At 37.4% G+C, this 24,685-nt stretch overlaps 1 protein-coding gene across 3 annotated transcripts in view; it reads right to left on the bottom strand.

Moving 5' to 3' along the window:
• FHL5 (four and a half LIM domains 5) overlaps nucleotides 1–24,685 on the bottom strand; it is a 46,585-nt gene that overhangs the window by 6,599 nt on the left and 15,301 nt on the right. For all 3 annotated transcript variants that reach the window (XM_038554759.1, XM_038554758.1, XM_038554760.1), the window contains 4 exons: nucleotides 8,335–8,505; nucleotides 7,338–7,512; nucleotides 6,204–6,373; nucleotides 1,496–1,682 (listed from right to left, as the gene is read on the bottom strand). In XM_038554759.1, coding sequence (XP_038410687.1) covers nucleotides 1,496–1,682; nucleotides 6,204–6,373; nucleotides 7,338–7,512; nucleotides 8,335–8,493 — 691 coding nt within the window. In that variant the 5' untranslated portion in view covers nucleotides 8,494–8,505. The remainder of the gene's footprint in view (nucleotides 1–1,495; nucleotides 1,683–6,203; nucleotides 6,374–7,337; nucleotides 7,513–8,334; nucleotides 8,506–24,685) is intronic.

Here is a 24,685-nt window from a genome sequence, read left to right as displayed (position 1 = left end):
ACTGATACATTTCTGGAAGTCCCATTTTCTAAGTAAAACTGGTAGACAGCAGCTTATTCTCTTGATTGTAGGAGCTGTCAGATGTGTAGAAGCAGGGGAGTAGAGTGGTTAAGAGCCCAAGCTTTTGAGCCCGATAGTATGGGACTGTCAACGGAATCCAGTGCAAGGGCTGGGAAGGTAACAAAGCTGAGGGATGGAGACAAGCTGTGGGGTACAGAGAACTGGGGCAGCCGCTGAGCCAATGACAGAAATCCAGCTGGGGAATGTGAGGACAGTCTGATCACCCCGACAGGCTCTTCATTTGCTTTTGGCTGCAGAGATGGGTTATAACACTAGTTTTTTCCAAACATATGCAGGCCAAACAAAGCACACCTGCCCACCAGCCATAGCCCTGGACCAGGTCAGATGCTGAAAAACATGGTGTCCCGTGCAGACAAATGGGACCTTGTCTGTTTGGGTAACAATCTCCCTCCCCTTGCAGGTCAGTGGAAAACTGCTAAGCTGGCTTTGCAGTGAAACTCTTTTCTTTCTTTGAAGATGTAAGAAGATTCAACTTTTATTTTGTGATATATTTGAAGATGGAGGAGGAGGAAAAGGATAAAATAATCTTTAATTCTGTGTTACATAAACTGAACTGTTAGAAATGAAATATGGTCCAAGAATCCTAGGAATAGTGAATAGAAGTACAATTCTGCTGCATTATTAAGTAGGTGACTATAAATTGCCTAAAAGAATAGCTGCTGGGTTTTTCAGGTCATGCCAACTTCATTTTTTTTTTTTAACTATAGGATTAGCACTTTGGAAGTATCTCTGAAGAAAATTTAATGCATCATTTTACCTTGAAAATCTTTTTAACATGAATCAATTTACCCATTTGTGATATTTTCAAATCACGTCACATGTATTTTGTTCCTTCAGCAGAATGCTATCTTGTTTTATTTCATCTATTCATAATTAAAATGTATTGCAAGTGGATAGAGAGAAAAGAGAATGACACACTTGTTGGAAGCATCTTAAAATTAAGTCTAATTAATTCCTGACCTCTGCAAGCCTAATTATTATAGCTTCAGATTTTTGTACAATATTTGCATTTAATTGAAACCTTTTCTATTTTAGGGCCCTTTGCCCTTGTTTGGAATTAAGCAGGACTTTTATTTATAGGTAGTTTTCTACCACTTAAATCTTTAAATGTCAGGCCTCTTCGTGAAGTTCTTCTCTGATCTCTCAGCTCATCGTATTCTCTTTCTCTGAAATATTACTTTACTTAAGTCATTCCTGTTAGGTTTAGTATTATTTACCCTCTACGGAACATGGCTCTCCTAATTATGCTCTCCTTGAGGGGTCTAATATTTATATTTATGTGTGGGTCCCCTTGTGTGAGGATCTCAAAATATTATCTTTTTTTTTTTTTTTACTTTCTTTCCCAAATTAACTATATAGCATCTACATGCCATAACTGCCCCGTCATAGGACCATATTAAACTAAAGAACTCACCAGTGATGGGTTTGTTGCAGGCTGCACACTTTTTGGCATAAAGGTGGTTGTAGCAGTCCAAACAGAATGGGTAATCATCTCTGGACATAAACTCCTCTTCACACAGCTCTTTTCTACAGCCACTGCACAGAAAACACTCTTTATGCCATGGCTGGTCATGAAACGTTATCCCACCTGAAGTTATCACCTGCCAAAAGATCACAAAAAGGCAGTGACCATGACTATTGCGATTCAAACCTGTCGTGATCCTCTTCTGTGTCCACAAGTGGTACTTTGGACATCCTTGTGTCAGGATGTCCTTTCCCTGTGATTTTTTGGAATCAATATGAGAAGCCAAAGGCTATAGGGATTAAAGGGAACTAGCAAGAAATATCCTAATTTTTTTCCTACAGTGAAATAGAAAAGATCAGGGCCATAACGGACTCAGGAAAAAGAAAAAAATGAAAAAATGAAAAATGAAAAAAAATCAGCTGACCCTTGATTCCTTTTCTCCTCTTTCTCTAACTTTCTTGTTGGGCTTCAAAGATCTGCCATGAGCACTAAGAACTTTTCTATATCAGGTTCTTATTTCCATATCTAACGTTTAGACATGCTGAAAAAAAAAAACACTTTCCCCTAAAAGCTGTATTCCAGCCATAGCAGCCTTGAATGGAATTGGTAAGCACCAACATCCACCAATAATGACTAATATTTCTGAAGTGAGCTTTCAGTCTTCAGCGCTGTGCTAAAAGGGATGACCTCTTGTTTTGTTCTTAACATCTGACACAGCCAGGGCGATTATCTTTTCCCCTTAAAGAGATGCAGAACCAAGTGTCAGAGTGGTCAGGTCACTTGCCAGGTGACACAGAACAAGCATGCAAACCTACACAGTCTGACTCCGTGGCCTGTGTGCTTAGCCAGTAAAACTATAATACTGAGGTGCAGTTACTTTTCACTAACAAACAGCTGCTAAGTCCTTGTTGAATGAACAAACACCAAGAAGAGAAACATCGGTACAGCAATTCCAGTATTGTGTCTAGCACAAATGTGGTGCCCTGGCAACTGTGTGAGTTTTCAGCTTTAGAACTAAGCAATAAGAACAGCTTGCATTGTTGAACCTTAATGGTTAATGTGTGATATGCTGGGGTTTTGTCAGAGATGCTTATTATTCCTCCATTACATATTTTTTTTTCTAAACCAGTTTAATCCATGGGTTGTACTTTTTAAAAAGCCGATGCATCTTTATATGGAATCAGAGGGTAAAGGATGCCCAGGTGGCTCAGTGGTTGAGCATGTGCCTTTGGCTCAGATCGTGATCCTGGGGTCCTGGGATTGAGTCCTGCATCAGGCTCCTCATGGAGAGCTCTGCTTCTCCCTCTGCCTATGTCTCTGCCTCTCTCTATGTGTCTCTCATGAATAAATTAATTAAAAATCTTAAAAAAGAATCAGAGGGATAAATATTGGACACCTATTCTTGGGTAGCCATTCTTAAATCATAGTATCTTTCAAACCCATGGCTGTTGAGCTCCTGGAGTAGCTGTGGCATCTGGAATGTGTTGATATACTATCTGAGGCGATTCCTGTAATCTCTGTATTAACTGGATATAGAAAATATAGAGCCTCTTCTAAGCCATCTTATTGCTGAAGAGTTAAAAAAAATGTTGTCTATGATACATGCTTTTGAAGAGATTATTCTAAAGATATTTTTGAATCTTACAACAAATATCTTAAAAATTAAAGATATTTGATAGAAAAGTTATTTTTCCTAAAGGAAAAAAATGTATACTATTCTAAATAAGTAAATGGGAAACATAATGGTGTATGTGAACTAAAGCAATTTAAAATACCCCCTACTGATTTCAAATGCCTCACTGCAGGCACAGCAGAATTCCAGATTCCTTTGATTTGTTGGGTCAAATTATTAGCAGGCAATGCTTAAAAGATTCCAAACTTGAAAAATGTATTCACAGCAAAATAAAACTTGATATATATACCAAAGACTGTTTAATTAGGGAGAAAAAACTCTGGAACATTAAAAATAGTTTGCTTATGATTATGTTCCTTCTGAAGAGGCACGCAGGCTAGGATGAAGTCAAATATCTAGACGTGGTTTTTGCCATTGGTTGATTCCAGGATTTGGATCAAGTTTCTTCTCTGGCAAAGTGGAGGCAGCATTGGTTTTGTGCTTAGTAGACCATAGCTGATGAATCAGAGAACACTCTATTTGAACTTCAAGGAGGTTGACTTCAGAGCACTTGTAGTTTGGGAATACTTGTTTTTGGTAGAAAGTAGGTTTTATTTATTGGTTGATATTTATTTATTTATTTATTTATTTGGGAGGGTGGCAAGAGGGAGGGGGAGAGAATCCCAAGCAGGCTCCATGCCCAGCAAGGAGCACAATGTGGGGTTTGATCTCAGGGTCCTGAGATCATGACCTGAGTCAGAATCAAGAGTTGGCCCTTTAACTAGCTGAGCCACCCTGGCATCCTAGAAAAGAAGTTATAGTTTCACAAAATAAAAATGTTTGAAAAAAGTTCTAAGGGTCTGGTTGTCCAATTTATTTTTTTATTTTTTTATTTTTTTATTTTTTTTGCCTATTTTGTTTGTTTTATTTGGTCTTTGGTTTGAGTTGAAACATTGTTTTTCTTCGGCTTGGATCATTTGGATCAGAACATTTATATCCAGCTTTCCTTAAATGACTTGTGGTTTTAAAAATTAAATAGAAATAATCTGGCATGTTGTGATCTGTCTACTACCCAATATAAATATTTCACAAAGTTTTGATGACTACAAATCATCCTAAATATAGGACAGGCTCCTATAACTTGGGAAATGCCAGTGCTTTGGCTTCAAATAGTGCTTAGCATGGATGTACTAGAGAAATTCCCCTTCTCAAATCTTTATAGCATTGACAGAAACTTTATATTGTATGCCCAATAAATGATTGTAAGATAATTCCAATGTCTCGTTAATATTTTACCTTATCTTTAAGAGACACAATCTGAACATGGCCAACTTGGCTGTCCCACAAAACAGTGAGATAAATATACCACTTTATTTCCAGCATCTCTTTCTAAAATGTATGTCATCATGCATGGGTGGCTCAGTCAGTTGAGCATCTGACTCTTGATTTCAGCTCAGGTCATGTTCTCAGGATTGTGGGATTGAACCCTGTGATATAGCTCCATGTTGGGTGTGGAGCCTGCTTAAGATTGTCTCTCTCCCTCTCCCTCTCCCCACCCCCCCCCCCCCGCCACTGTGTGTGCTTTCTCTCTCTCTTTCTCAAAAAATCAATCAATCACATGTCATTAATGCTGGCAATTCTTCTGAGTTTCTTTTTAAAATATATTTTATTTATTTATTCATGAGAGACACACAGAGAAAGGCAGAGACATAGGCAAAGGGAGAAGCAGGCTACCTGCAGGGAGCCTGATGTGGAACTTGATCCCAGGATCTCAGGATCATGCCCTGAGTGGAAGGCAGGCACTCAATCATTGAGACACCTAGGTGTCCCTTTTTTTGAGTTTCATATATTGCAGGGTCATAGGATCTGAGGGTTGCTTGAATTCATTTCCTAAGTCAGTGTTTCTGGTTGAATAATGGAAGTCTCTGGGTATAAGATGGTTTTATATCAATAAAATAAAATAAAACCATCAATTGATGGTTACTATCAATTGTAATTTCAGCCATCATTATAGTATGATCTAATCATTATGACTGGAGTTTTATTGATGCCTCTGCAAATGCAGTCCTAGTATTTTCAATACAAGTAGAAAATTGCGGTGCACATGCACTCCCATAGAAAGTGGGGGTGAGATGTCTAGCTGTCCAGATGCAATTATACAAATGGTCTTGAGATCTGCCAAGGCAGCCCATAGATCAAAAATGTTTAGACATGACTGCTTTCCCATCACAATTTATAGTGTTATTTTAAACTGTATGATGCCTCATGGGTCAAGGATTTTTTTCAAGCACATCAATATATATTTTATGAAATACAGACAGGTTTTTATCAAGGTGATAGAAATGAGGGACTTTTTCACATAAAAGCTTAAAGGCTAAAAAAGAATTGGACAAAGTTTACTTGAAAGCATGATGTTTTTCTTATTGGAAGATATGTTTTGAATGGGTATCCAAGTCAAAAGGTCCTAAATGATGCTTTGGAACTGGAACCAAACCACCTGCTGCCCTTAGTTCTCTATCTAATGAATTTCCCTAATGATCTTGCCACTCTCTTGATCTACTTATTTACTCTTTAGAAATAAAAGCTTCAAGCCAAGAAGACATTTGTGCTGCTGGGATATAATGTGAGAAGTTAAATATCCTGTTAGAATTGGCTCCCTTAGTGACTCTGTGAGACAAATTCATATTTCTCTGAAACTAAAAGGATCAAAAACTCTTTTCTAAGAAATATCTTGTTTCACCAAGAGATATGTACCCTCTGCCAGAATACATGAAATCTTGTGTAATAACAGTGACCACAACTGGAATATCTTGAGCTTTTGGAATATTACATTCATGTTCCGGGTGGAGTTTTATGATGATAACAATAGGTGACCATCTTCATTGTGACACGTAGTGTGCTTCTAGACATGCTGGAATTCAAGACTAACATGAATGTCTAAAGACAGACATGACATGACGGTATTAGTTCATTCTGAATATATAGTGAAGTTAAAAAGCAATGGTCTGGAAGGTTCCACAAGCTTTATCCTTTTTAGATAATTACCTTCTTACAAAAGCTGCAGTAGTGCGCAAACTCCTTCTCAAAACATGGCACACAATAATTGCCATTATCTTTTGAAATCAAAGGTTTAGTTCCTATTGGCTGTCGGCAATGCTCACACACAAAGCAGGTTTCATGCCAGTAGTTTCCCTTAAATTCCATTTTGCGGGAACCTGTCCCCCCCAGATAAGAACCTGTTAGTACAAATGAAATATCATTTTACTTATTTTAAGTAAAGATATGTCAAATTACTTAAAAAAGTATATTTTTAACATTAAGATGATAAACTTAATTGCCTTTACAGAAAAATAGTGTTTTGTTGGCTTCTAAGACATTTATCTGAAAAAAAGAAAGGTAGAGTTCAGCCATGATGATGGTGAATCGCTCTTTTACTGAAAACTGTGCTGTGTAAGCTACAATTTTGAGATTTGAAAGTACAACTAGTGGAGACTCTGAAGGGCTGTGTGTGGTTTAGATAGATTGGGCCATAATTATCAGTACTGGGATATTAGGATTGCCTGAGGCACAAACTCTTGAGATTGATGTTGTGTAGTTATGGTCTTCTAGAAACTCTTTGAATTCTTAATAAGAAAATGAGAGAGAATCGTGTTTTATGCTGCTGTCCATAGGGATTTAGAAGGGAATCAAAATAGAGAAAGTGCTTGCCTGGAAGTATAATGATATACATGAATCCTTGTCTTGCCTAAAAGGAATAAAGATGAGGGGCCCTCAAATCATTTTTTGTGCTGCTACAAAATGATGGTTGGCCCCATTCTCCTGTGATGGATTATGCTTCCTGATGCCATTGTTTATGCCTAGGACAGGGTGTTTAATGCAGTGTTAGTGTTATTGGTTTAGATTTTATATTTATTCTATGGCTCAGATTGTGGTTGAAAATGTCTCTATAAATTGACTTCATGAAAATACATAGAACACTGTAATTTACCTATACAGAATAATTACCCAGAAAGAACGATCCTTTTATTTCTGAAATACACAAAATGAAATAAAGAGATAGCAAGACAGATGTCTTTCTCGGAAGTAGGGTTTTCCTAGCTACTATACTCTTCCTGTGCTTGGGTATAATTCAAAGTGTTGCAGTTTCAGTTAGAGACTGGAACTCCCTTGGGATCTTACCAGGCATGATGGTCTTCTTGCAGTGGAAGCACTTGGAGGAGCACTCATTAGAATAGCACTCCGAGCACAGCAGGCGCTCATCCTTGGCAGCAAAAGGCTTTTCCACCAAAGAGTGATTGCATTTGGCACAGTTGAAGCATCCTTCGTGCCAGTGTCGGCCTTTGTAACAAAGATCCTTTGAGACAGAAAATATGAGTTAATTAAATGTGCTAGTGACAAAATAGGCCATTTTATCAAACAAAACTGAACACTCCTTGGACTCTGGTGTCAGTAGTGTGTGTGTGTGTTAGTAGCTTGAGGGAAAGTTGTCATTGATACTATTACCCATGGAGAGGATCCTCTCTGGGGCAGTTAAGAGCTAGAGCCTAGGGGCCTCCTTAGTTGGCCACTAAAGGCAGATGGAAAATAAACTCTTTCCTGTTTCTTCAAATTACTTCTTGCTTCCTCTTATAAACTATAAGAGTGTTTTTTTTTTTCCCATGGGAGTGATTTTTATTTTTAGGTTGTAATATCCTATCCTTGTTTAAGAGTAAACAAAATCTCAACACCACAAGACAAAGACAAAAAAGAAAAAGAAAAAAGTACAATAATGTGCATTGTGAGAGGAATGGGCTGTATGAAGGCACAGTGCACTTAGTGGAGATGAGCCTAATCTGAAGCCGGAAAATATAGGCTTTTGAATCTCTACCCTTCCAATTATTTATACATTTATTTATGCTCATGTCATTCCAGAGATAAACCAACATTTTAGCTGTGTGACTTTGGGCAAATAATGTAACCTCTTTAATCTTTAGCATCTTAAAAAACCATTGTGAGGATTAAAGTATTTGTTATATTTTGGAGTGCTAAACTCAGTACCTGGATACAAATGGTAACTGAAAGATGCTTATATCTAGTAGTAGAGCAATTCAGTATTAACAGTTAATATTGAAGAAAATGAGGCATTCCAAAGCATTCGTCTGTTTGTTTGCATGCAGTAAATTGAAAAAAGACCTACCTTGGAATCTGACTCGATTGGTTCTTTGCACTCCTCACAATAGTTAGAAAAGATACGATCGTAACATGAAACACAATATGGATTGTCATTCTTTAGTACATACTTCTTCCCAAGAAGTGATGCTGTGCAGTATTGACAATCAAATCGAGCAGTTGTCATTGTGGTTCAGTCCTGTGAATAAGAAAATGATTCATGTACATGAAAGCAATTTTTTTATAAGATAAATTATGAAGGAGTCAAGCATTTGAATGAATTTATATCTTAAGCAAAAAACCACCAAATTAGGAAAATATGCTGTAGTCATGGTGACATTCAGGGTGATTTAGGAAAGGCTACTCTCCCATTTTGGCAGTTCCTGTGTGTTTTGCTAACAAAATGTATTAAGCCAGCAGCCAGATTGTGAAAAACATCTTGTATTCATCATTCACTGATGTGAACTTCAATGAAGATGTGGTATGTGTTGAAAGAGGATGGTTTCACCTCAAGGATATAAATATGAACTGTTGATAGGTCTTTCACTAACTGTCATCACTTACTAACTTGCTGGAGAGTTCTGGAGGCAGAGTTCCTTGGAAATCACAGCAGTCTGAGATGGAAGTTAATAATCAAGTACATTGTAATCTTTTAGGCTATTCTTTTATTTCTCAGATCTTTACTGGGCATCTAATGAGGGTTTGGCACATTAGTCCCAAGATCTTCCTGTAGTATATACTCTCTTTTGGGACATTGTCTTTACTTCTGGCTTCAATCTCCCCAAATATGCTGTGGACTCCCAAATCTGTGGCTAAAGCTATCCTTGCCTCCTGGGCATCTCCATTTAGATGGCCCACGCTAAACTGGCCAAATAAAACTCCTTAGCAGGTAGGATTTAGTCCAAGTTGCTGTTGAGCAATTGCCCAGATATGGAAGTGCGTGGAAACCATCAGTGGTAAAAAAGAGCTCTGTGCTGCTTTGGGCTTTGGGATTAAACTAAAATGTATATAGTATGGTTAATAGCAGGAGTATCTTGCTGAATGAAAAGCTGATAAGAAACAGAAAGCCAAGGCAAGGATAAGAAAACCATTAAAAAACAGAACATATGGATTTTAAAAGGTTTAATTAGGCATTGAACATGAGTTTTTCATTGTCATCAAAAGCACTATCACTGATTTTCTTGGAAAATGAGATTTGTTATCTCTGGGTTTACTGGGATATATCAGGAACTATGAATATTTTCTAATTCTTTACCTCAGGATTTTTTTTTTAATTTTAGCAAAATCAAAAAATCAAGTAGTTATTGTAATGCTTTTTACAGCATTTTTAATGCTAGTTTTTATTTAGTGCATTCAAATTGTATTCCCATACAATTTTGTCTTCCTTTATTTTATTTTTTTAAAGATTTATTTATTTATTCATGAGAGACACAGAGAGAGAGAGAGAGGCAGAGACATAGGTCGAGGGAGAAGCAGGTTCCATGCAGGGAGCCCAATGTGGGACTCCATCTCGGGACTCCAGGATCACGCCCTGGGCTGAAGGCGGTGCTGAACCACTGAGCCACCCAGGGATCCCTATTTTAATGATGTTTCCAGCAGACTGTCTTGCTGACTATATATTGTCATTAATTCTGTATGTAGCAGTTTTGCTATATTGTTCTTCACTAACAGAGAAAAGGCTGGAGATTTGGAACATGTGGGTTTTTTTTCCCAGGAAAGATGAAAATTCATAGTAGAAAGTTCCCAATGGAACATGCCAAAATTATCTGCAAGGAACATTGAATTCCCTATTTGATTAATTCCACAGAAATGTCCCTTTCAAGTGAATACAAACACACTCAAAGAGTTATTGAGGGCTTGGAAACAGGAGGAAAATAGATCTGTTTCCCTTGGAAGATTTTAAAATGTGAGTTTTGTTCACATTTACAGTGATCATGCATTTGTCTCTTAATAGTGAAATACACCTTTAACTTTCATCATTTAGTATAGAAAATGCCATTTTCATTATTAGAACTTATTTGGTGTTAGATGTATATAATAGCATCCTACTTCCATTTTGTGAGGCTTTTAGTATCCTATAAAATGAAGACGCAACTGAAGAGATTACAAAACTGGTAGTATTTCAGCACTTTAAACACAACATTACAATACCTATATCTCATTTGGTGGTCAGGTCAGGAATCTAAATATCTAAAATCTGAATATATGAATAAATATTTATCTTATAAATATATAACTATTGATACCAAAATATATATCAATAAATAGAAATACTTGTCTAAAAATTTATTTATTTATTATTTATTTATTTATTTATTTATTTATTTATTATTTGGACTTTTAATACAAGCAGTTCTAAATAAGGTAGGGGCAGGCAGGAGAAGCAAAAGAATTTCTCTAATCAGATCATTTTTTACCTAACCTCATTCTTTTTTTTTAAATAAATTTATTTTTTATTGGTGTTCAATTTACCAACATACAGAATAACACCCAGTGCTCATCCTGTCAAGTGCCCCCCTTAGTGTCCGTCACCCATTCGCCCCCACCCCCGCCCTCCTCCCCTTCCACCACCCCTGGTTCGTTTCCCAGAGTTAGGAGTCTTCATGTTCTGTCTCCCTTTCTGATATTTCCCACACATTTCTTCTCCCTTCCCTTCTATTCCCTTTCACTATTTTTTATATTCCCCAAATGAATGAGACCATATAATGTTTGTCCTTTGATTGACTTACTTCACTCAGCATAATACCCTCCAGTTCCATCCACGTCGAGCAAATGGTGGGTATTTGTCATTTCTAATGGCTGAGGAATATTCCATTGTATACATAAACCACAGCTTTATCCATTCATCTTTCGATGGACACCGAGGCTCCTTCCACAGTTTGGCTATTGTGGACATTGCCTGCTAGAAACTTCGGGGTGCAGGTGTCCCGGCGTTTCACTGCATCTGTATCTTTGGGGTAAATCCCCAGCAGTGCAATTGCTGGGTCGTAGGGCAGGCCTATTTTGAACTCTTCGAGGAACCTCCACACAGTTTTCCAGAGTGGCTGCACCAGTTCACATTCCCACCAACAGTGTAAGAGGGTTCCCTTTTCTCCACATCCTCTCCAACATTTGTGGTTTCCTGCCTTGTTAATTTTCCCCATTCTCACTGGTGTGAGGTGGTATCTCATTGTGGTTTTGATTTGTATTTCCCTGATGGCAAGTGATGCAGAGCATTTTCTCATGTGCATGTTGGCCATGTCTGTGTCTTCCTCTGTGAGATTTCTCTTCATGTCTTTTGCCCATTTCATGATTGGATTGTTTGTTTCTTTGCTGTTGAGTTTAAGAAGTTCTTTATAGATCTTGGAAACTAGCCCTTTATCTGATACGTCATTTGCAAACATCTTCTCCCATTCTGTAGGTCGTCTTTTAGTTTTGTTGGCTGTTTCTTTTGCTGTGCAGAAGCTTCTTATCTTGATGAAGTCCCAATAGTTCATTTTTGCTTTTGTTTCTTTTGCCTTCGTGGATGTATCTTGCAAGAAGTTACTATGGCAGAGTTCAAAAAGGGTGTTGCCTGTGTTCTCCTCTAGGATTTTGATGGCATCTTGTCCTCACATTTAGATCTTTCATCCATTTTGAGTTTATCTTTGTGTATGGTGAACGAGAGTGGTCTAGTTTCATTCTTCTGCATGTGGATGTCCAATTTTCCCAGCACCATTTATTGAAGAGACTGTCTTTCTTCCAATGGATAGTCTTTCCTCCTTTATCGAATATTAGTTGACCATAAAGTTCAGGGTCTACTTCTGGGTTCTCTATTCTGTTCCACTGATCTATGTGTCTGTTTTTGTGCCAGAACCACACTGTCTTGATGACCAGGTTGTAGTACAACCTGAAATCTGGCATTGTGATGCCCCCAGATATGGTTTTCTTTTATAAAATTCCCCTGGCTATTCGGGGTCTTTTCTGATTCCACACAAATCCTTATTCTTTTCTAAACATCATTCTGTCCTTTTTCCTTTTCTTTATCCCTGACATTAATATTTTTAAATACACTGGGAATAGCTTGTGTCCTAGAGCAGACCAAATGGCTTGCTTTTAGTCATTCCCTAGCAGGTAAAGCTGTAAGAAAGAGGATGAGGACCATGTGATTCTTGTCTCAGGAGCCTGCCTCTCAGGGTTAATTTGGCAAAGATACTGGGAAAATTTTTTCTTTCAAAGATTTAAAATCCTTGAGCAAAGCTGATTTATCATTATGAACCATAAGAAATCTTAATATTGGGCAGCCCCGGTGGCGCAGCGGTTTGGCACCGCCTGCAGCCTGGGGTGTGATCCTAGAGACTTGGGATCGAGTCCCACATCAGGCTCCCTGCATGGAGCCTGCTTCTCCCTCTGCCTGTGTCTCTGTGTCTCTGCCTGTCTCTCTGTGTGTCTATGAATAAATAAATAAAATCTTAAAAAAAAAAGAAATCTTAATATTAACAATGTAACCCAGTTGGAGAGCATTTAACTTTTTTAGGTATGAACTCAGAAATGCTAATAATATCAATATCAAGTAGACATTTTTGTCAAACTTATTTCAAAGGGATTATAGATATCAATTAAATAGGTTCTAGTCAAACTTCTTGTAAAATCGTTCTGTAATTATACAACAGGTTAAGTACAGAATTTTGATCATTGCATTTTAGAAGACTGCTTTAGAGATATATATATCAAAGAGCTGACATATTTAAAACTAACTAAATACCTCAGAAACCCAATGTCATGACTGGACTTGGCTTTCACTTTCCAGTTCCCTACTTTATTTTAGATTTCTACCTAAAGGATATAGTTCGTTGGCAATAGTTTTTCCATAGCTGAGAATGCTGTTTCTTACATGTTATTTTTTAAACCAGGAATAATTTTGCATCATTATATTTTATGGTGAATTATTGATTAGAAGGCTAATGCTATGAGGAATATATCCACTTATATTTTTACTATGCTGAGCAGAATTAATAGATTCACAAGACATGCACTTGAGAGAATGTCAAACAGGAGAGACGCAGAGACTTGATGTCCGGTATCTTTTAATATGCTTTTGTTTGCAAGGTATCATGCAGTCAATAGACATATAAGTATTTTTTTTTATTTGCAAAGTAATCTGCCAGAAGTTGTGAAGGACATAAAATAGAGTTGATTCAAATCCTATCCTCAGAGAACTTATAATCTATAACTAAGCAAAAATTAGGAAGTGATGAGGGGAAATGAAAGATTGTAAGAATTTAGAGCAGTGGTTCTAAACACAGAGTGCACATTAGAGTTTAAAAATTTCCAAAGTGCAGGCAGCCCGGGTGGCTCAGCGGTTTAGCGCTGCCTTCAGCCCAGGGTGTGATCCTGGAGACCCGGGATCGAGTCCCACGTCGGGCTCCCTGCATGGAGCCTGCTTCTCCCTCTGCCTGTGTCTCTGCCCCCCTCTCTCTCTGTGTCTCTCATGAATAAATAAATAAAATCTTAAAAAAAAATGTCCAAAGTGTACCCCTACCCCAAACTGATCAAATCAGAATTTCGGGAGGTGAAGAATGAGAATGAGAAAAGTATTTTTCAGTTCCCAGGTGGTTCTAATGCCCAGTAAGGTTTGTCCAATGGTGGTGAAAACCACCAATTTAGAGGAGGGAGAAGAATTATTACTTTTATCTAGGAAAAATCCAGGAACAACTTGGAGAAGGTGGAGTTGAATGAATCATGCAGTAGATATTATGGGTTGGCTCTTTCAACCTTGGCTTTACCCTCCTCACTGGAGAGACTGGGAAGCTAAAAATATTTCCTGGCTTTTCTTCAGCTAGTGTTCAGGAGGCAAATTTGGCTCTGCTAACTCAAACCATGTGTGTAAACTGGAAGATGGGAGGGAAATGGAGGATATGTGCCTGCTGCTGTTGATGCTGGCAGACTGTGTCAGATATGTGAGTGGTTTCTACTATTTTGAAATGCCTGGACTCAGGTTGTCCAGGGTTCAGTGACTAGAATTTTGGCTGTGAGAGACAGTTGTAATGGTATCAGCAGCAGCTGCAGCTGACCTCTGGATTACAGAGCAGAATGGAGGTAGAGGTGGGCAACGAGCAGCCTCTCCTACCCTTGGTATTTCATAATAAAAATACTACCATATTTGGTATCTAGTGTTCCTGTTTCCTGAGTGCCAAGTATTGTATTAACCACTTTATGTGGATCATCTCCTTTAGTTCTCACTTGACTCTCTAGGAGGGGGTCTATTTGTATTATCCCCATGAATAACATTATCCCCTTAATAAAGAAACCAAAGCTTAGTGAGGCCAAGAGCACCTAGCTGGTAAAAATGGGAGACCTAGAATTCAAATCTATGCTTGTCAGGAACTAAAGTGTAGAATCTTAGCCTGTGCAAACTTGTCTTTCCCTGGAGATGTGGGGAAGGACATTTAAGATAGAGCAACAGAATTAGGAACAGAATTCCTACTCTATCCTCTGATATGTGAGGCAGGCTTGGGAAGTGGCAAGTAATTTATTCAAAATAGCTTGTAGGGCACAAGAGCCAGATAGTGAAGGACAAATTGGAAAGGTAGACTGGGCAAAAATCATCAATGGTTTAAGTTTCAAGCTAGAGTTGAACTTTTTTGTTGTTGTTGTTTCTATAGAAAAGAAAATAACCACTGATGAGGGTGGGGGGAGGGGAAGAGGGGGAGAGAATCTCAAGCAAGGTCCTTGACCAGAGCAGAGTCTGACATCAGGCTCAATCCCAGGACCCTGAGATCATGACCTGAGCTAAATCAGGAATTGGACACTTAACTAACTGAACCACCCAGGTGACCCAGGAGAATTCTTATTGAAGAAATAATGGCCAGTCTTCCAAAACTGACAGATTACATCATGTTACAAATTTTTTTTAAGAGATTTTATTTATTTATTCATGAGACACACACACACACACTCAGAGGCAGAGACACAGGCAGAGGGAGAAGCAGGCTCCATGCTGGGAGCCCAACGTGGGACTCGATCCTGGTACTCTAGGATCAGGCCCTGAGCCGAAGGCTGCGCTAAGCCGCTGAGCCACCCGGGCTGCCCTCATGTTACAAATTTAAAAAACAAAACAGAGCAAAAACTACAAACCTCAACCAGGCTAAAAACACACACACCTGAGGCATCTCAGGGTAAAACTAAAAATCAAAGGCAAATAATATCTAAAATATAAGATTAAAAATATTACTTTCATTGTAACAACATATTAAGAAGCTACCTGCTTCTCAATAGAAAAAATGGAAGCTAGGCAATGGGAAGATAAGGTAAAATTACTGAAAGAAATTAGAAGCCCACTTATAGACTCTAGACTTATCTGTCTATACTCAGATAAAATAGCTTTTGATAATGAAGGTGAAAAAAAAAGACATTTTTCAGAGAATCAGAAACTGAATATATCCACAGCGAACCCATATTAAAATAAATGCCAAAGACCATTTTTCAGGCAAAAAAGCATTGATCTCAGATTGAAGCTCAGAGATGAAGAAAGCAGTGAAAAAACAACAAAAATTATAAATATGTATGTATATTTAAATAAATATTGACTATATGGAACAACTTTAAAGAATTAGAAAATTTGGATAAAGTGGAAAACTTCTAAGATAAATAAAACATTAAAACTAATATAAGAATATAAAATTTCAACTAGTTGGTAACTATCAGAGAAACTGAATTTGTTATTAAAAGCCTATGCACACAGTAAAATGCAAGCCCAAATGGCTTCACCATTGAATTTTTCCAAGCCTTAAGAAATGGCACCACTCCTAATAAAACTATGCCAAATATTATAAACAAGAAATATGTTAATTTTGAACCCATTAAAACTCTGATACCAAAATCTGAAAACATTAATGAGTTTATAGGCCAATTACACTTATAATAAATAATAAATTTTGCAGACACACAATATTTCCTCAAATGACTAATTGGTCCTAGTGATATTGAAAATATTAATCATATCATGATAAATTGCTTTTATCCCAGGAATGCAATTTTGGTTTAAAATGAAAAAGAGGGCAGCCCAGGGAGGGGGGGTCAGGGGGGCGCTCAGCAGTTTAGCGCTGCCTTCAGCCCAGGACATGATCCTGGAGACCCAGGAATTGGGTCCCCTATTGGGCTCTCTGCATGGAGCCTGCTTCTCCCTCTGCCTGTCTCTCCGCCTCTCTCTCTCTCTCTGTGTCATGAATAAATAAATACAATCTTTAAAAAAATTAAAGTAAAAAGAGAATCACTCTATTTCACCACATTTACCAAAAAAAAAAAAAAAAAAAGAGCGAGAGAGAGAGAGAGAGAGAGAGAGAAAGTCTTAGAATTATCTTAGCAGATTTAGAAAAGGCTTTTTCAATTCATTTAAAAAAGTTTTTTAAAAGGGTTTTATTTATTCATTTGAGAGAGAGATAGAGAATGAGCAAGGGGGTAGAGGGAGAGGGAGAGGCAGACTCGAGCCCAACTCGGGGGCTTGATCCCAGGATTCTGGGATCACGACCTGAGCCAAAGGCAGACGCTTAAAACAACTGAGCTACCCAGGTGCCCCGACTTCAATTCATAATAAAAAACTTAGTAAATATTAAGAACAAAAGGAATTTCCTCAATGTAATTTAAAAAAATATAGCAAACATATTTATCTAATGGTGAATGCTGATAGCTTTTACTCTGAGATCAGAAACAAGAAAAGAATGCTTGTGATCACCACTTTTATTTAGCTTTATGTGAGAAGTCTTGGTCTGTGCACTGAGATGAGAAAATGAAAAATATCAGAATTGAAAGGGAACAAATAGACTGTCATTATTTACCAATGACTGATTTTGTGTGAGGAAAATCCAAATGATTCTATAATAAACAAATAAAATTAAAAAAAACAAATAAAATTTGTAAGTGAGTTAACAGAGTTGCTGGATAAAGCATCTATATACAAAAATCAAATTCTTATAACAACAAACAGAAAATGAAGTTTTAAAAATATGTCATTTATGGTACCATTAAAAACTCCTCAAATACCTTGTAATAAATCTAATAAGCATATATTAGACTGCTACATAGAACATTTTGAAGGACTATAAAGAAAACCCAATAAATCAGTGGAAAGAAAAGATAGGCCATCTTCATAGACTTGAAAATGCACTATTGTGAAGGTGCTATTGCTTTTCTATCCTTTTTGGAATACCAGAAAATGTCTTCATTAGCTTGTAATAGGGAAACTTTTCTTTTTTAAAAAAGATTTTATTTATTTATTCATGAGAGACACAGAGTGAAAGGCAGAGACATAGGCAGAAGGAGGAGGACCCTGGGATCACAGCCTGAGCCAAAGGCAGATGCTCAACTACTGAGCCACCCAGGGACCCTAGAAAAAATTTCTCAGACAAAGTAGCCACATAGGGAAAATTTAATAAATTGGATTATATTATTATTATTATTTTTAAATTGGATTATATTAAAATTAAGACCACTATTTAAGAAATATTCAAGATAAGAGAGTGAAAATAAGAACCACAGAATCAGAGAAGGTATTGCAACTCATGAATCAACAAAGGAGTCATATCCAGAACCCAAAGAAACTCTACAAATCAATAAGGAAAAAATGGACAATCCAATAAAGGAGCAAAAGACTTGAATAGATACTACACAAAAGAGGATGTCTAAACACTAACAAAAATGAGATTGTGCTCAATCTCATTATCACTGAAAGAAGGTTTAGCAAGTTTCTTGATACAAAACCAATATACAAAAATCAACACAATCCCTATGTGCCAGAAATACAATGTTAAAAAATACCATGTTTGGGGCACCTGGCTGCCTCAGTGGTTGAGCCTCTGCCTTTGACTCAGGTTGTGATCCCAGGGTCTTGGGATCGAACCTCACATCGGCCTCCCTGCAGGCCTGCTTCTCCCTCTGCCTATGTCTCTGCCTTTCTCTCCATGTCTCTCGTGAATAAATAAATGAAATCTTTAAAAAAAAATACCATGTTTGAAAGCAATAAAAATAATACTTGTATTAAATGTAGCACCATATATCTAAATTTTATGATTGTGAGAAGACTTGTCATATGAAATCTAAAGACTTAAAGTTGTTAAGGAAATGTAGTTTAGGGGATCCTTGGGTGGCTCAGCGGTTTAGCGCCTGCTTTCTGCCCAGGACGTGATCCTGGAGTCCCGGGATAGAGTCCTGCACTGGGCTTCCCGCGTGGAACCTGCTTCTCCCTCTGCCTGTGTCTGGTTCTGGTGTCTGCCTCTCTCTCTCTTTCTGTGTCTCTCATGAATAAATAAATAAAATCTAAAAAAGGGAAAAAAAAAAAAAAAAAAGGGAAATGTAGCTTAGAACTGGATAAACCAAGACCAAGTGGGACAGAATGGAGAACCAATCAGATATGAAACAAATCAGAACCAAATCAGGTCAGATAAATATGACAGATTTATTTTTTATATACTTATATTTAAAAATAGTGATATATTTGACATACAAATAATGATATTTCAGTTTAGTGAATGTAAAAAAAATTACTCAATGAATGATCCTAGAATAATTGGTTACAAAAAATTGAGTTGGATTCCTACCTTACACTATACTCAAAACAATTCCATTATCAATATGAAAACCAAAACTTATAGGATTAAATTTCTATGATCTCAAGTTAGTGAATGTTTTTTAAAAGATGCAAAAACACAAACTATGAATGAGCAGATTGACAATTTGAAAAAAATATTGGTCATTGAAAGATGCTATTAAAAGAGAACCACAAAATAGATGAGAGAACCACAAAATAACAGATGATATTTGCCACACATATAAATGACCAAGGATTAGAATACAGAATATATAAAACACTTCAATGAATCAGTAAGAATTAAAAAATAAGGGATGCCTGGGTGGCTCAGCAGTTGAGCATCTGACTTAGGCTCAGGGCGTGATCCTGGGGCCTGGGATTGAGTCCCACATCGGGCTCCCTGTGGGGAGCCTACTTCTCCCTCTGCTTATGTCTCTACCTCTTTCTCTGTGTTTCTCATGAATAAATAAATAAAATATTCAAAAAAAGGACATAAAAATAAGCTAATGGAAAAATGGGCAAAAGATATAAGCAAGCATAAGTATTTACCCAAAGGATACAAAAATGCTGATTCAAAGGAGTACATGCTCCCCAATGTTTATAGTAGCATTTTTAACAATAGCCAAATTATGGAAAGAGCCCAAATGTCTATTGATTGATGAATGGATAAAGAAGATGTGGTATCTATACCACATAGTAACATGGAATATTAGCCACCAAAAAGTGAAATCTTACCATTTGCAACATGGATGGAACTAGGGAGTATATTATGCCAAGCAAAATAAATCAGTCAGAGGAAGGCAAACACTGTATGATTTCACTCATATGTAGAACTTAAGAAATGAAACAGATGAACATAGGGCAACAAAAAAAGAGAGGCAAACCATAAAACAGACTCAATTATAGAGAACAAACTGAGGGTTGCTATAAGGGTGGTGGGTGGGAGATGGGTTAAATGGGAGATGGGCATTAAGGAGGGCACTTGTCTTTGAGCACTGGGTATTACGTGTAAGTGAAGAATCACTAAATTCTACTCCTGAAGCTAGTATATTATATGTTAACTAATTACAATTTAAATAAAACTCAAAACTCAAAAAATCCACACAAATACATAGGAAATGTTTGATTTCTTAGACCAAATTGCTTTTATACTTTGCATATATATATATTCTTTCCTATATGTGAAATGCTTAATTTTTTAAGGATTTCAAAACATGAGGTGATAAATAAGCAGGGTAGTATGTATTAAATTATCCTTTCTTATGTTTGTCAAAAGAGAAGTAATCTACATGAGTGTAGCAATATCTAGAGAGAGCTTTGCCTGCTAATGGTGGTCAGGGAAGTTGTTCAAACAGGGAGGGTCTGGGTTGCATATGGACTGAATCAAAATGAACCTGAGGGGGACCATTTTAGATGCAAGAGAGGGGGGAATAGAATACACAGAATTTGTATTCTTTCTCTCTCTTTCTCTCTCACAGTACCATGGAAGTGTGCAAAGCAAAAACATGGTTACAATATGCATGAGCTTTGTGCATGAACATTGTGCAAATCAAGGACAACCTGTATGTATCTTATTACTCTTCTGTCATGGATTACAAGTTTCAAAAGTGAGAGGGATTTTCCTTTCTGTGGTGGAGTTGAAATGTACAAAGATATAATTTGAGCCTCTGGTTTCCAACAATGTCTTTATTGTCAGCATATTTTTGAGGAATTTTATTTACTTGAGGTAGTTGAATTACCACCTATTTTTTATTCTAAATATAAACCAAGTACAACTTACACTGTGTTTTGATAACAGCTTTTTGTTCCCCATGGAGGCAGGTAATATATAAAATCATCACATTGATTATAATTCTTAAAATAGAGGATATACAATAAATGGTATTTAAGATTACTTTTGTCTCTAATACAGGATTTGTAAATTTTGCTAAATAGATGCAAATAATGCAGTAACTACTACTTTGGCACATATGTAAGAGTTCACTGTTCTTTAATTCAGCGTTTACTAGAATTTCTGGCTTAATTTCCATCTGATTATTCAAAGGACCTTCTCTCAGTCTATATAAATACATCTATGGTCCTGTGAGAGTGCTGCATGAGTATTTCAATTGCCCATACTGGCTTTCATTGAATCAGTAAAGTGGATTTGTTTCTGCTTTTCTTTAGGGAAGAACTTGGGGAGAAATTAAATCTAAGTGGTGTAAGGAATATTAAAATCCTCTTGGGAAGTGTTAGTAGTACCAAATGTTTAAGTCTTTGAAATTTGTGAGTGATATACCAAACTTCAACAGAAACAGAAACTGGATGAAGAATCTGAATTCCAACTCTACTTAACAGAATTTACCTGTGATTTTCCCACTTAGGATTTTAATTTGAATCGTTGCTGGGATGGCCAGTCAGGAGCATTTTGGAGACCTCACTGAACAAAGTCTATTTCTCTATGCTCTATGGTTACAGAAAGCATCTGTAGTGCATAGTTCTATAATCACCTAGTCTCCTGAGGCGAGTGTTTCCATCATTCTCTTCTCCACCTCCCTGCCCACATCCCCTACATGTTTACTGGGTACCACTTCAGAAGCATCCCTTAGATCTTAGCTTAGGACCTCTTCATATCTCTGATGGGTGGTAGTGGTTTACATTGACCTGAAGAGATTATTAATGATTTCTTCCTCTCTTGAGTAGAACCAAGCACATTTCTATTGCGTGACTTTTGTCCTCTAATGATAAGCTCAATTTCCCATAGGGAGTTCTAGAATATCCTCTACATGCTCAAGAAAAACCTTTTTCAGACTCCTCTGATCATCTCCCCTCACTGGAAAAAACCTCCAAAAGCTCAGTTTTGATTATAAAATAAAATCTAAACTCCATTTGTTAGCATAGAGACCCTTTACTACTTGCTACCTTCCCCCTTCTTTCCAGCCCTTTCCAGACCCAGCACTGCCCACCACACCCACACCCCACCTATGCCTTAGCCACTTCTAGCGACTCTTTATTTTTCAAATACACTACATCCTTTTATGCTGTTGAGGCTCCACTGTGGCTTTTCTTCTATGCCTAATACCTCCCTCTTTGTCACACTGACCTTGTCTGCCTGATGCTTCTCCTCATCCATCAAGGTCCAGTCAAAAATTCTCCTCTCTGTAGTTTTCTCATATCCCTCAGGAAAGAGCTGCTGCTCTCATTAGTTCATACAAATGTCTATTTTTCTTTTGCCACATTTTGTGATGGTATTTTTGTCTCATGTGTGTGTCTCTCTCACTTGCAAGCTACTCAAAGAGTAAGGATTTGCTTATTTCATTTGTGCACCTCAGATCTAAGCATGGCAGGACCTCACAACATGGTTTATGACTGAAAAAGAAAATGATTGGAAAATGTTTTGGTCTCTAAGGGCTTGGGGCCCAAGACAAGTACTGATGAAAACATATACGCCAAGAGAATTCTATAAACAGAATAAAAGATAAGGTCTCAAGTAGGAAAAGAGTTAAGAATTTTTATGCTATATGTCCACTTGAGTAGTGAATTCATTTATATCTCTTATATATGTGGCAAATATGTCAAAGGACTGAAAATGAAGGTTAGGGAACACAAGGTAAAACCCTAAGGGCCTGTCTGTGGCAAGGAGAGCTCTTTCACTTTCCCTGAGAGGGCAGCTGAAGAAGACAGCTGGATGGCTCCGAGGAAGATATCAAAGAAAAAGCAGAAATAGATGGTTGATCTGTTGATATTATTAAAGTATTTTTCTCTAAACTAGGAGCACTAATATGCTTCTATTAACAGTTTATTTTTTAAAGATTTATTTATTTGAGAGAGAGAATGCACAGGAGAGGAGGGGCAGAAGGAGAGGGAGAGAGAGAATCCTGAAGCAGACTCCCTGCTGAATGTGGAGCCTGATGTGGGGCTTGTTCCGACTCTGAGATCATGACCTGAGCCGAAATCAAGAGTTAGCCACTTAGCCAACTGAGCCACCCAGGTGCCCCTATTAGCAGTTTTTGAGCTGTTGGATCAGATACTTCAATTGTCTGTTGGAAGTTACACTGGCTTTTTCGAGTCTGCGCACATAACATTTTGAGACAAACCATGTCTTTACCAAGATCACCAAGGTCTTTGTCTTCTGACATCTCTGATGTTAGTTGAAATGCTGTTTGAGTGACTGAATTTGACAAAGTTTGGGGGAGTTAAATGAGATATATGAAAAAGTAGATCTTCCAAAGTCTGTGTAAACTAGGCCAGATGGGATAAGTGTATGTTCTACAGCAGAATAAATCAAAATGCACATATTTTAAAAACATGAAGGAGTTAGGATAACTGGAAAGAAGTTCTACTTTTAGGTTTTTCTTTCTTTTCCTGATTCTGAGGGCTGAGTTCAGCAGACCTGCATGTACTTTCTTACCTGTTTTTGCTCGTAACCCAAGACATAACATATTGAGAAGAACTAGGTTAAAAATCAGAAACTGTAGATTGTTGCACTGGTTGCTTTTGCACTAGCATGTAACTTATCCACTGTTGTGGAAACCATTTAGCCTTCTGGCCCTTATATTCCTTAACTATAAATGAGAACAACAATAGCTGCTCAGGATCCCACCCAAGAATCGAGTGAGATGAAGAATGGGAAAGTCATGAGTAAGTTAGCTGTAGGTGTACTTGACTTGATGGAAAATATGCAATTATAATTGTAGTTCCCATTTTGAAGAAGGAGGCTATTTTCTTCCCCCCTCAAACACTACTTTTTAAAAACTCAACAAACAATTTTAAAAATAACTTAAGCCATAACTTCAGGCCATCAATCAAAAATAACCTAAAAGAAGCATCATAGAATTGTGGTGGAATGTTTGATATTAGTCTCTAGGGACATATTTGCAAGCCCAGTTTGTTGGAAGCTGAATGTCTTGTGTGGAGAGGTCAAATACGAATTCTCCTGAGAGCTGATGAACTACTCTCCCATGAAACAAAACAGCTGACAGAGCTTTCCATCTGTTTAATTTGTCCTATGGATACTAACAAAGAAGAGAAAGTGCTTTGATGGTTTTCTTGGGGGGATTACATTCAGAATCACTTAATTAAGTCAGCTATTACTGAAATAGTAAAATATATCATGGTAACATATAACTATATTTTATCAAACATTATATTCTTTAAAAATAAAAGAAGTAGAGCTCTTATGAAATATATAAGTTTAATGCTATCCTTGATTTTTTTTTTCCCTCACTGGGATATAAGAAAATTTTCAAGGGCAGCCCAGGTGGCTCAGTGGTTTAGCGCCGCCTTCAGCCCAGCGTGTGATCCTGGAGACCCTGGATCGAGTCCCACATTGGGCTCCCTGCATGGAGCCTGCTTCTCCCTCTGCCTGTGTTTCTGCCTCTCTCTCTCTCTCTCTCTCCCTCTGTGTGTGTGTGTGTGTGTGTGTGTGTCTCATGAATAAATAAATAAAAATCTTTAAATAAAAAGAAAGAAAAATTTCGAGACCAAAAGAAACCATTCCTTTTACGATGAAACTATATTATCTAAACCTCTTTCTATTCAGATCCCAATTTTCTGGTTTTAAATTCATCATCAAGTTTGCTTCTACAATTTTGATCACAAAGGAACCACAGGCACTTCAGTAGGTGTAAGTTGAGTTTCTCTTCTACTTCCTGCAAAATTGCTGTTATTTCGGTAAAAGGTGTTCTGGAAGAGCGCATCCAGTTCCCAGGCGGACTTAGGGTCTCCTCAAAGTCTGGTTGAGATTCTGATTAAGTGCAGGGTTTGGTAAACAAAGGGACAGCACTAAAAGAGACAGTTTATCTAAAAGTATTTAGCATAGGGTCAGCACATGGTAGGGTAGGGTGAATGCTTCTTA

The sequence above is a fragment of the Canis lupus genome, chromosome 12 (genome assembly GCF_011100685.1).
Source record: "Canis lupus familiaris isolate Mischka breed German Shepherd chromosome 12, alternate assembly UU_Cfam_GSD_1.0, whole genome shotgun sequence".
NCBI lineage: Eukaryota > Metazoa > Chordata > Mammalia > Carnivora > Canidae > Canis > Canis lupus.
Note: the sequence above shows the minus strand (reverse complement) of the source record. Positions and strands in the feature narration are given on the sequence as shown.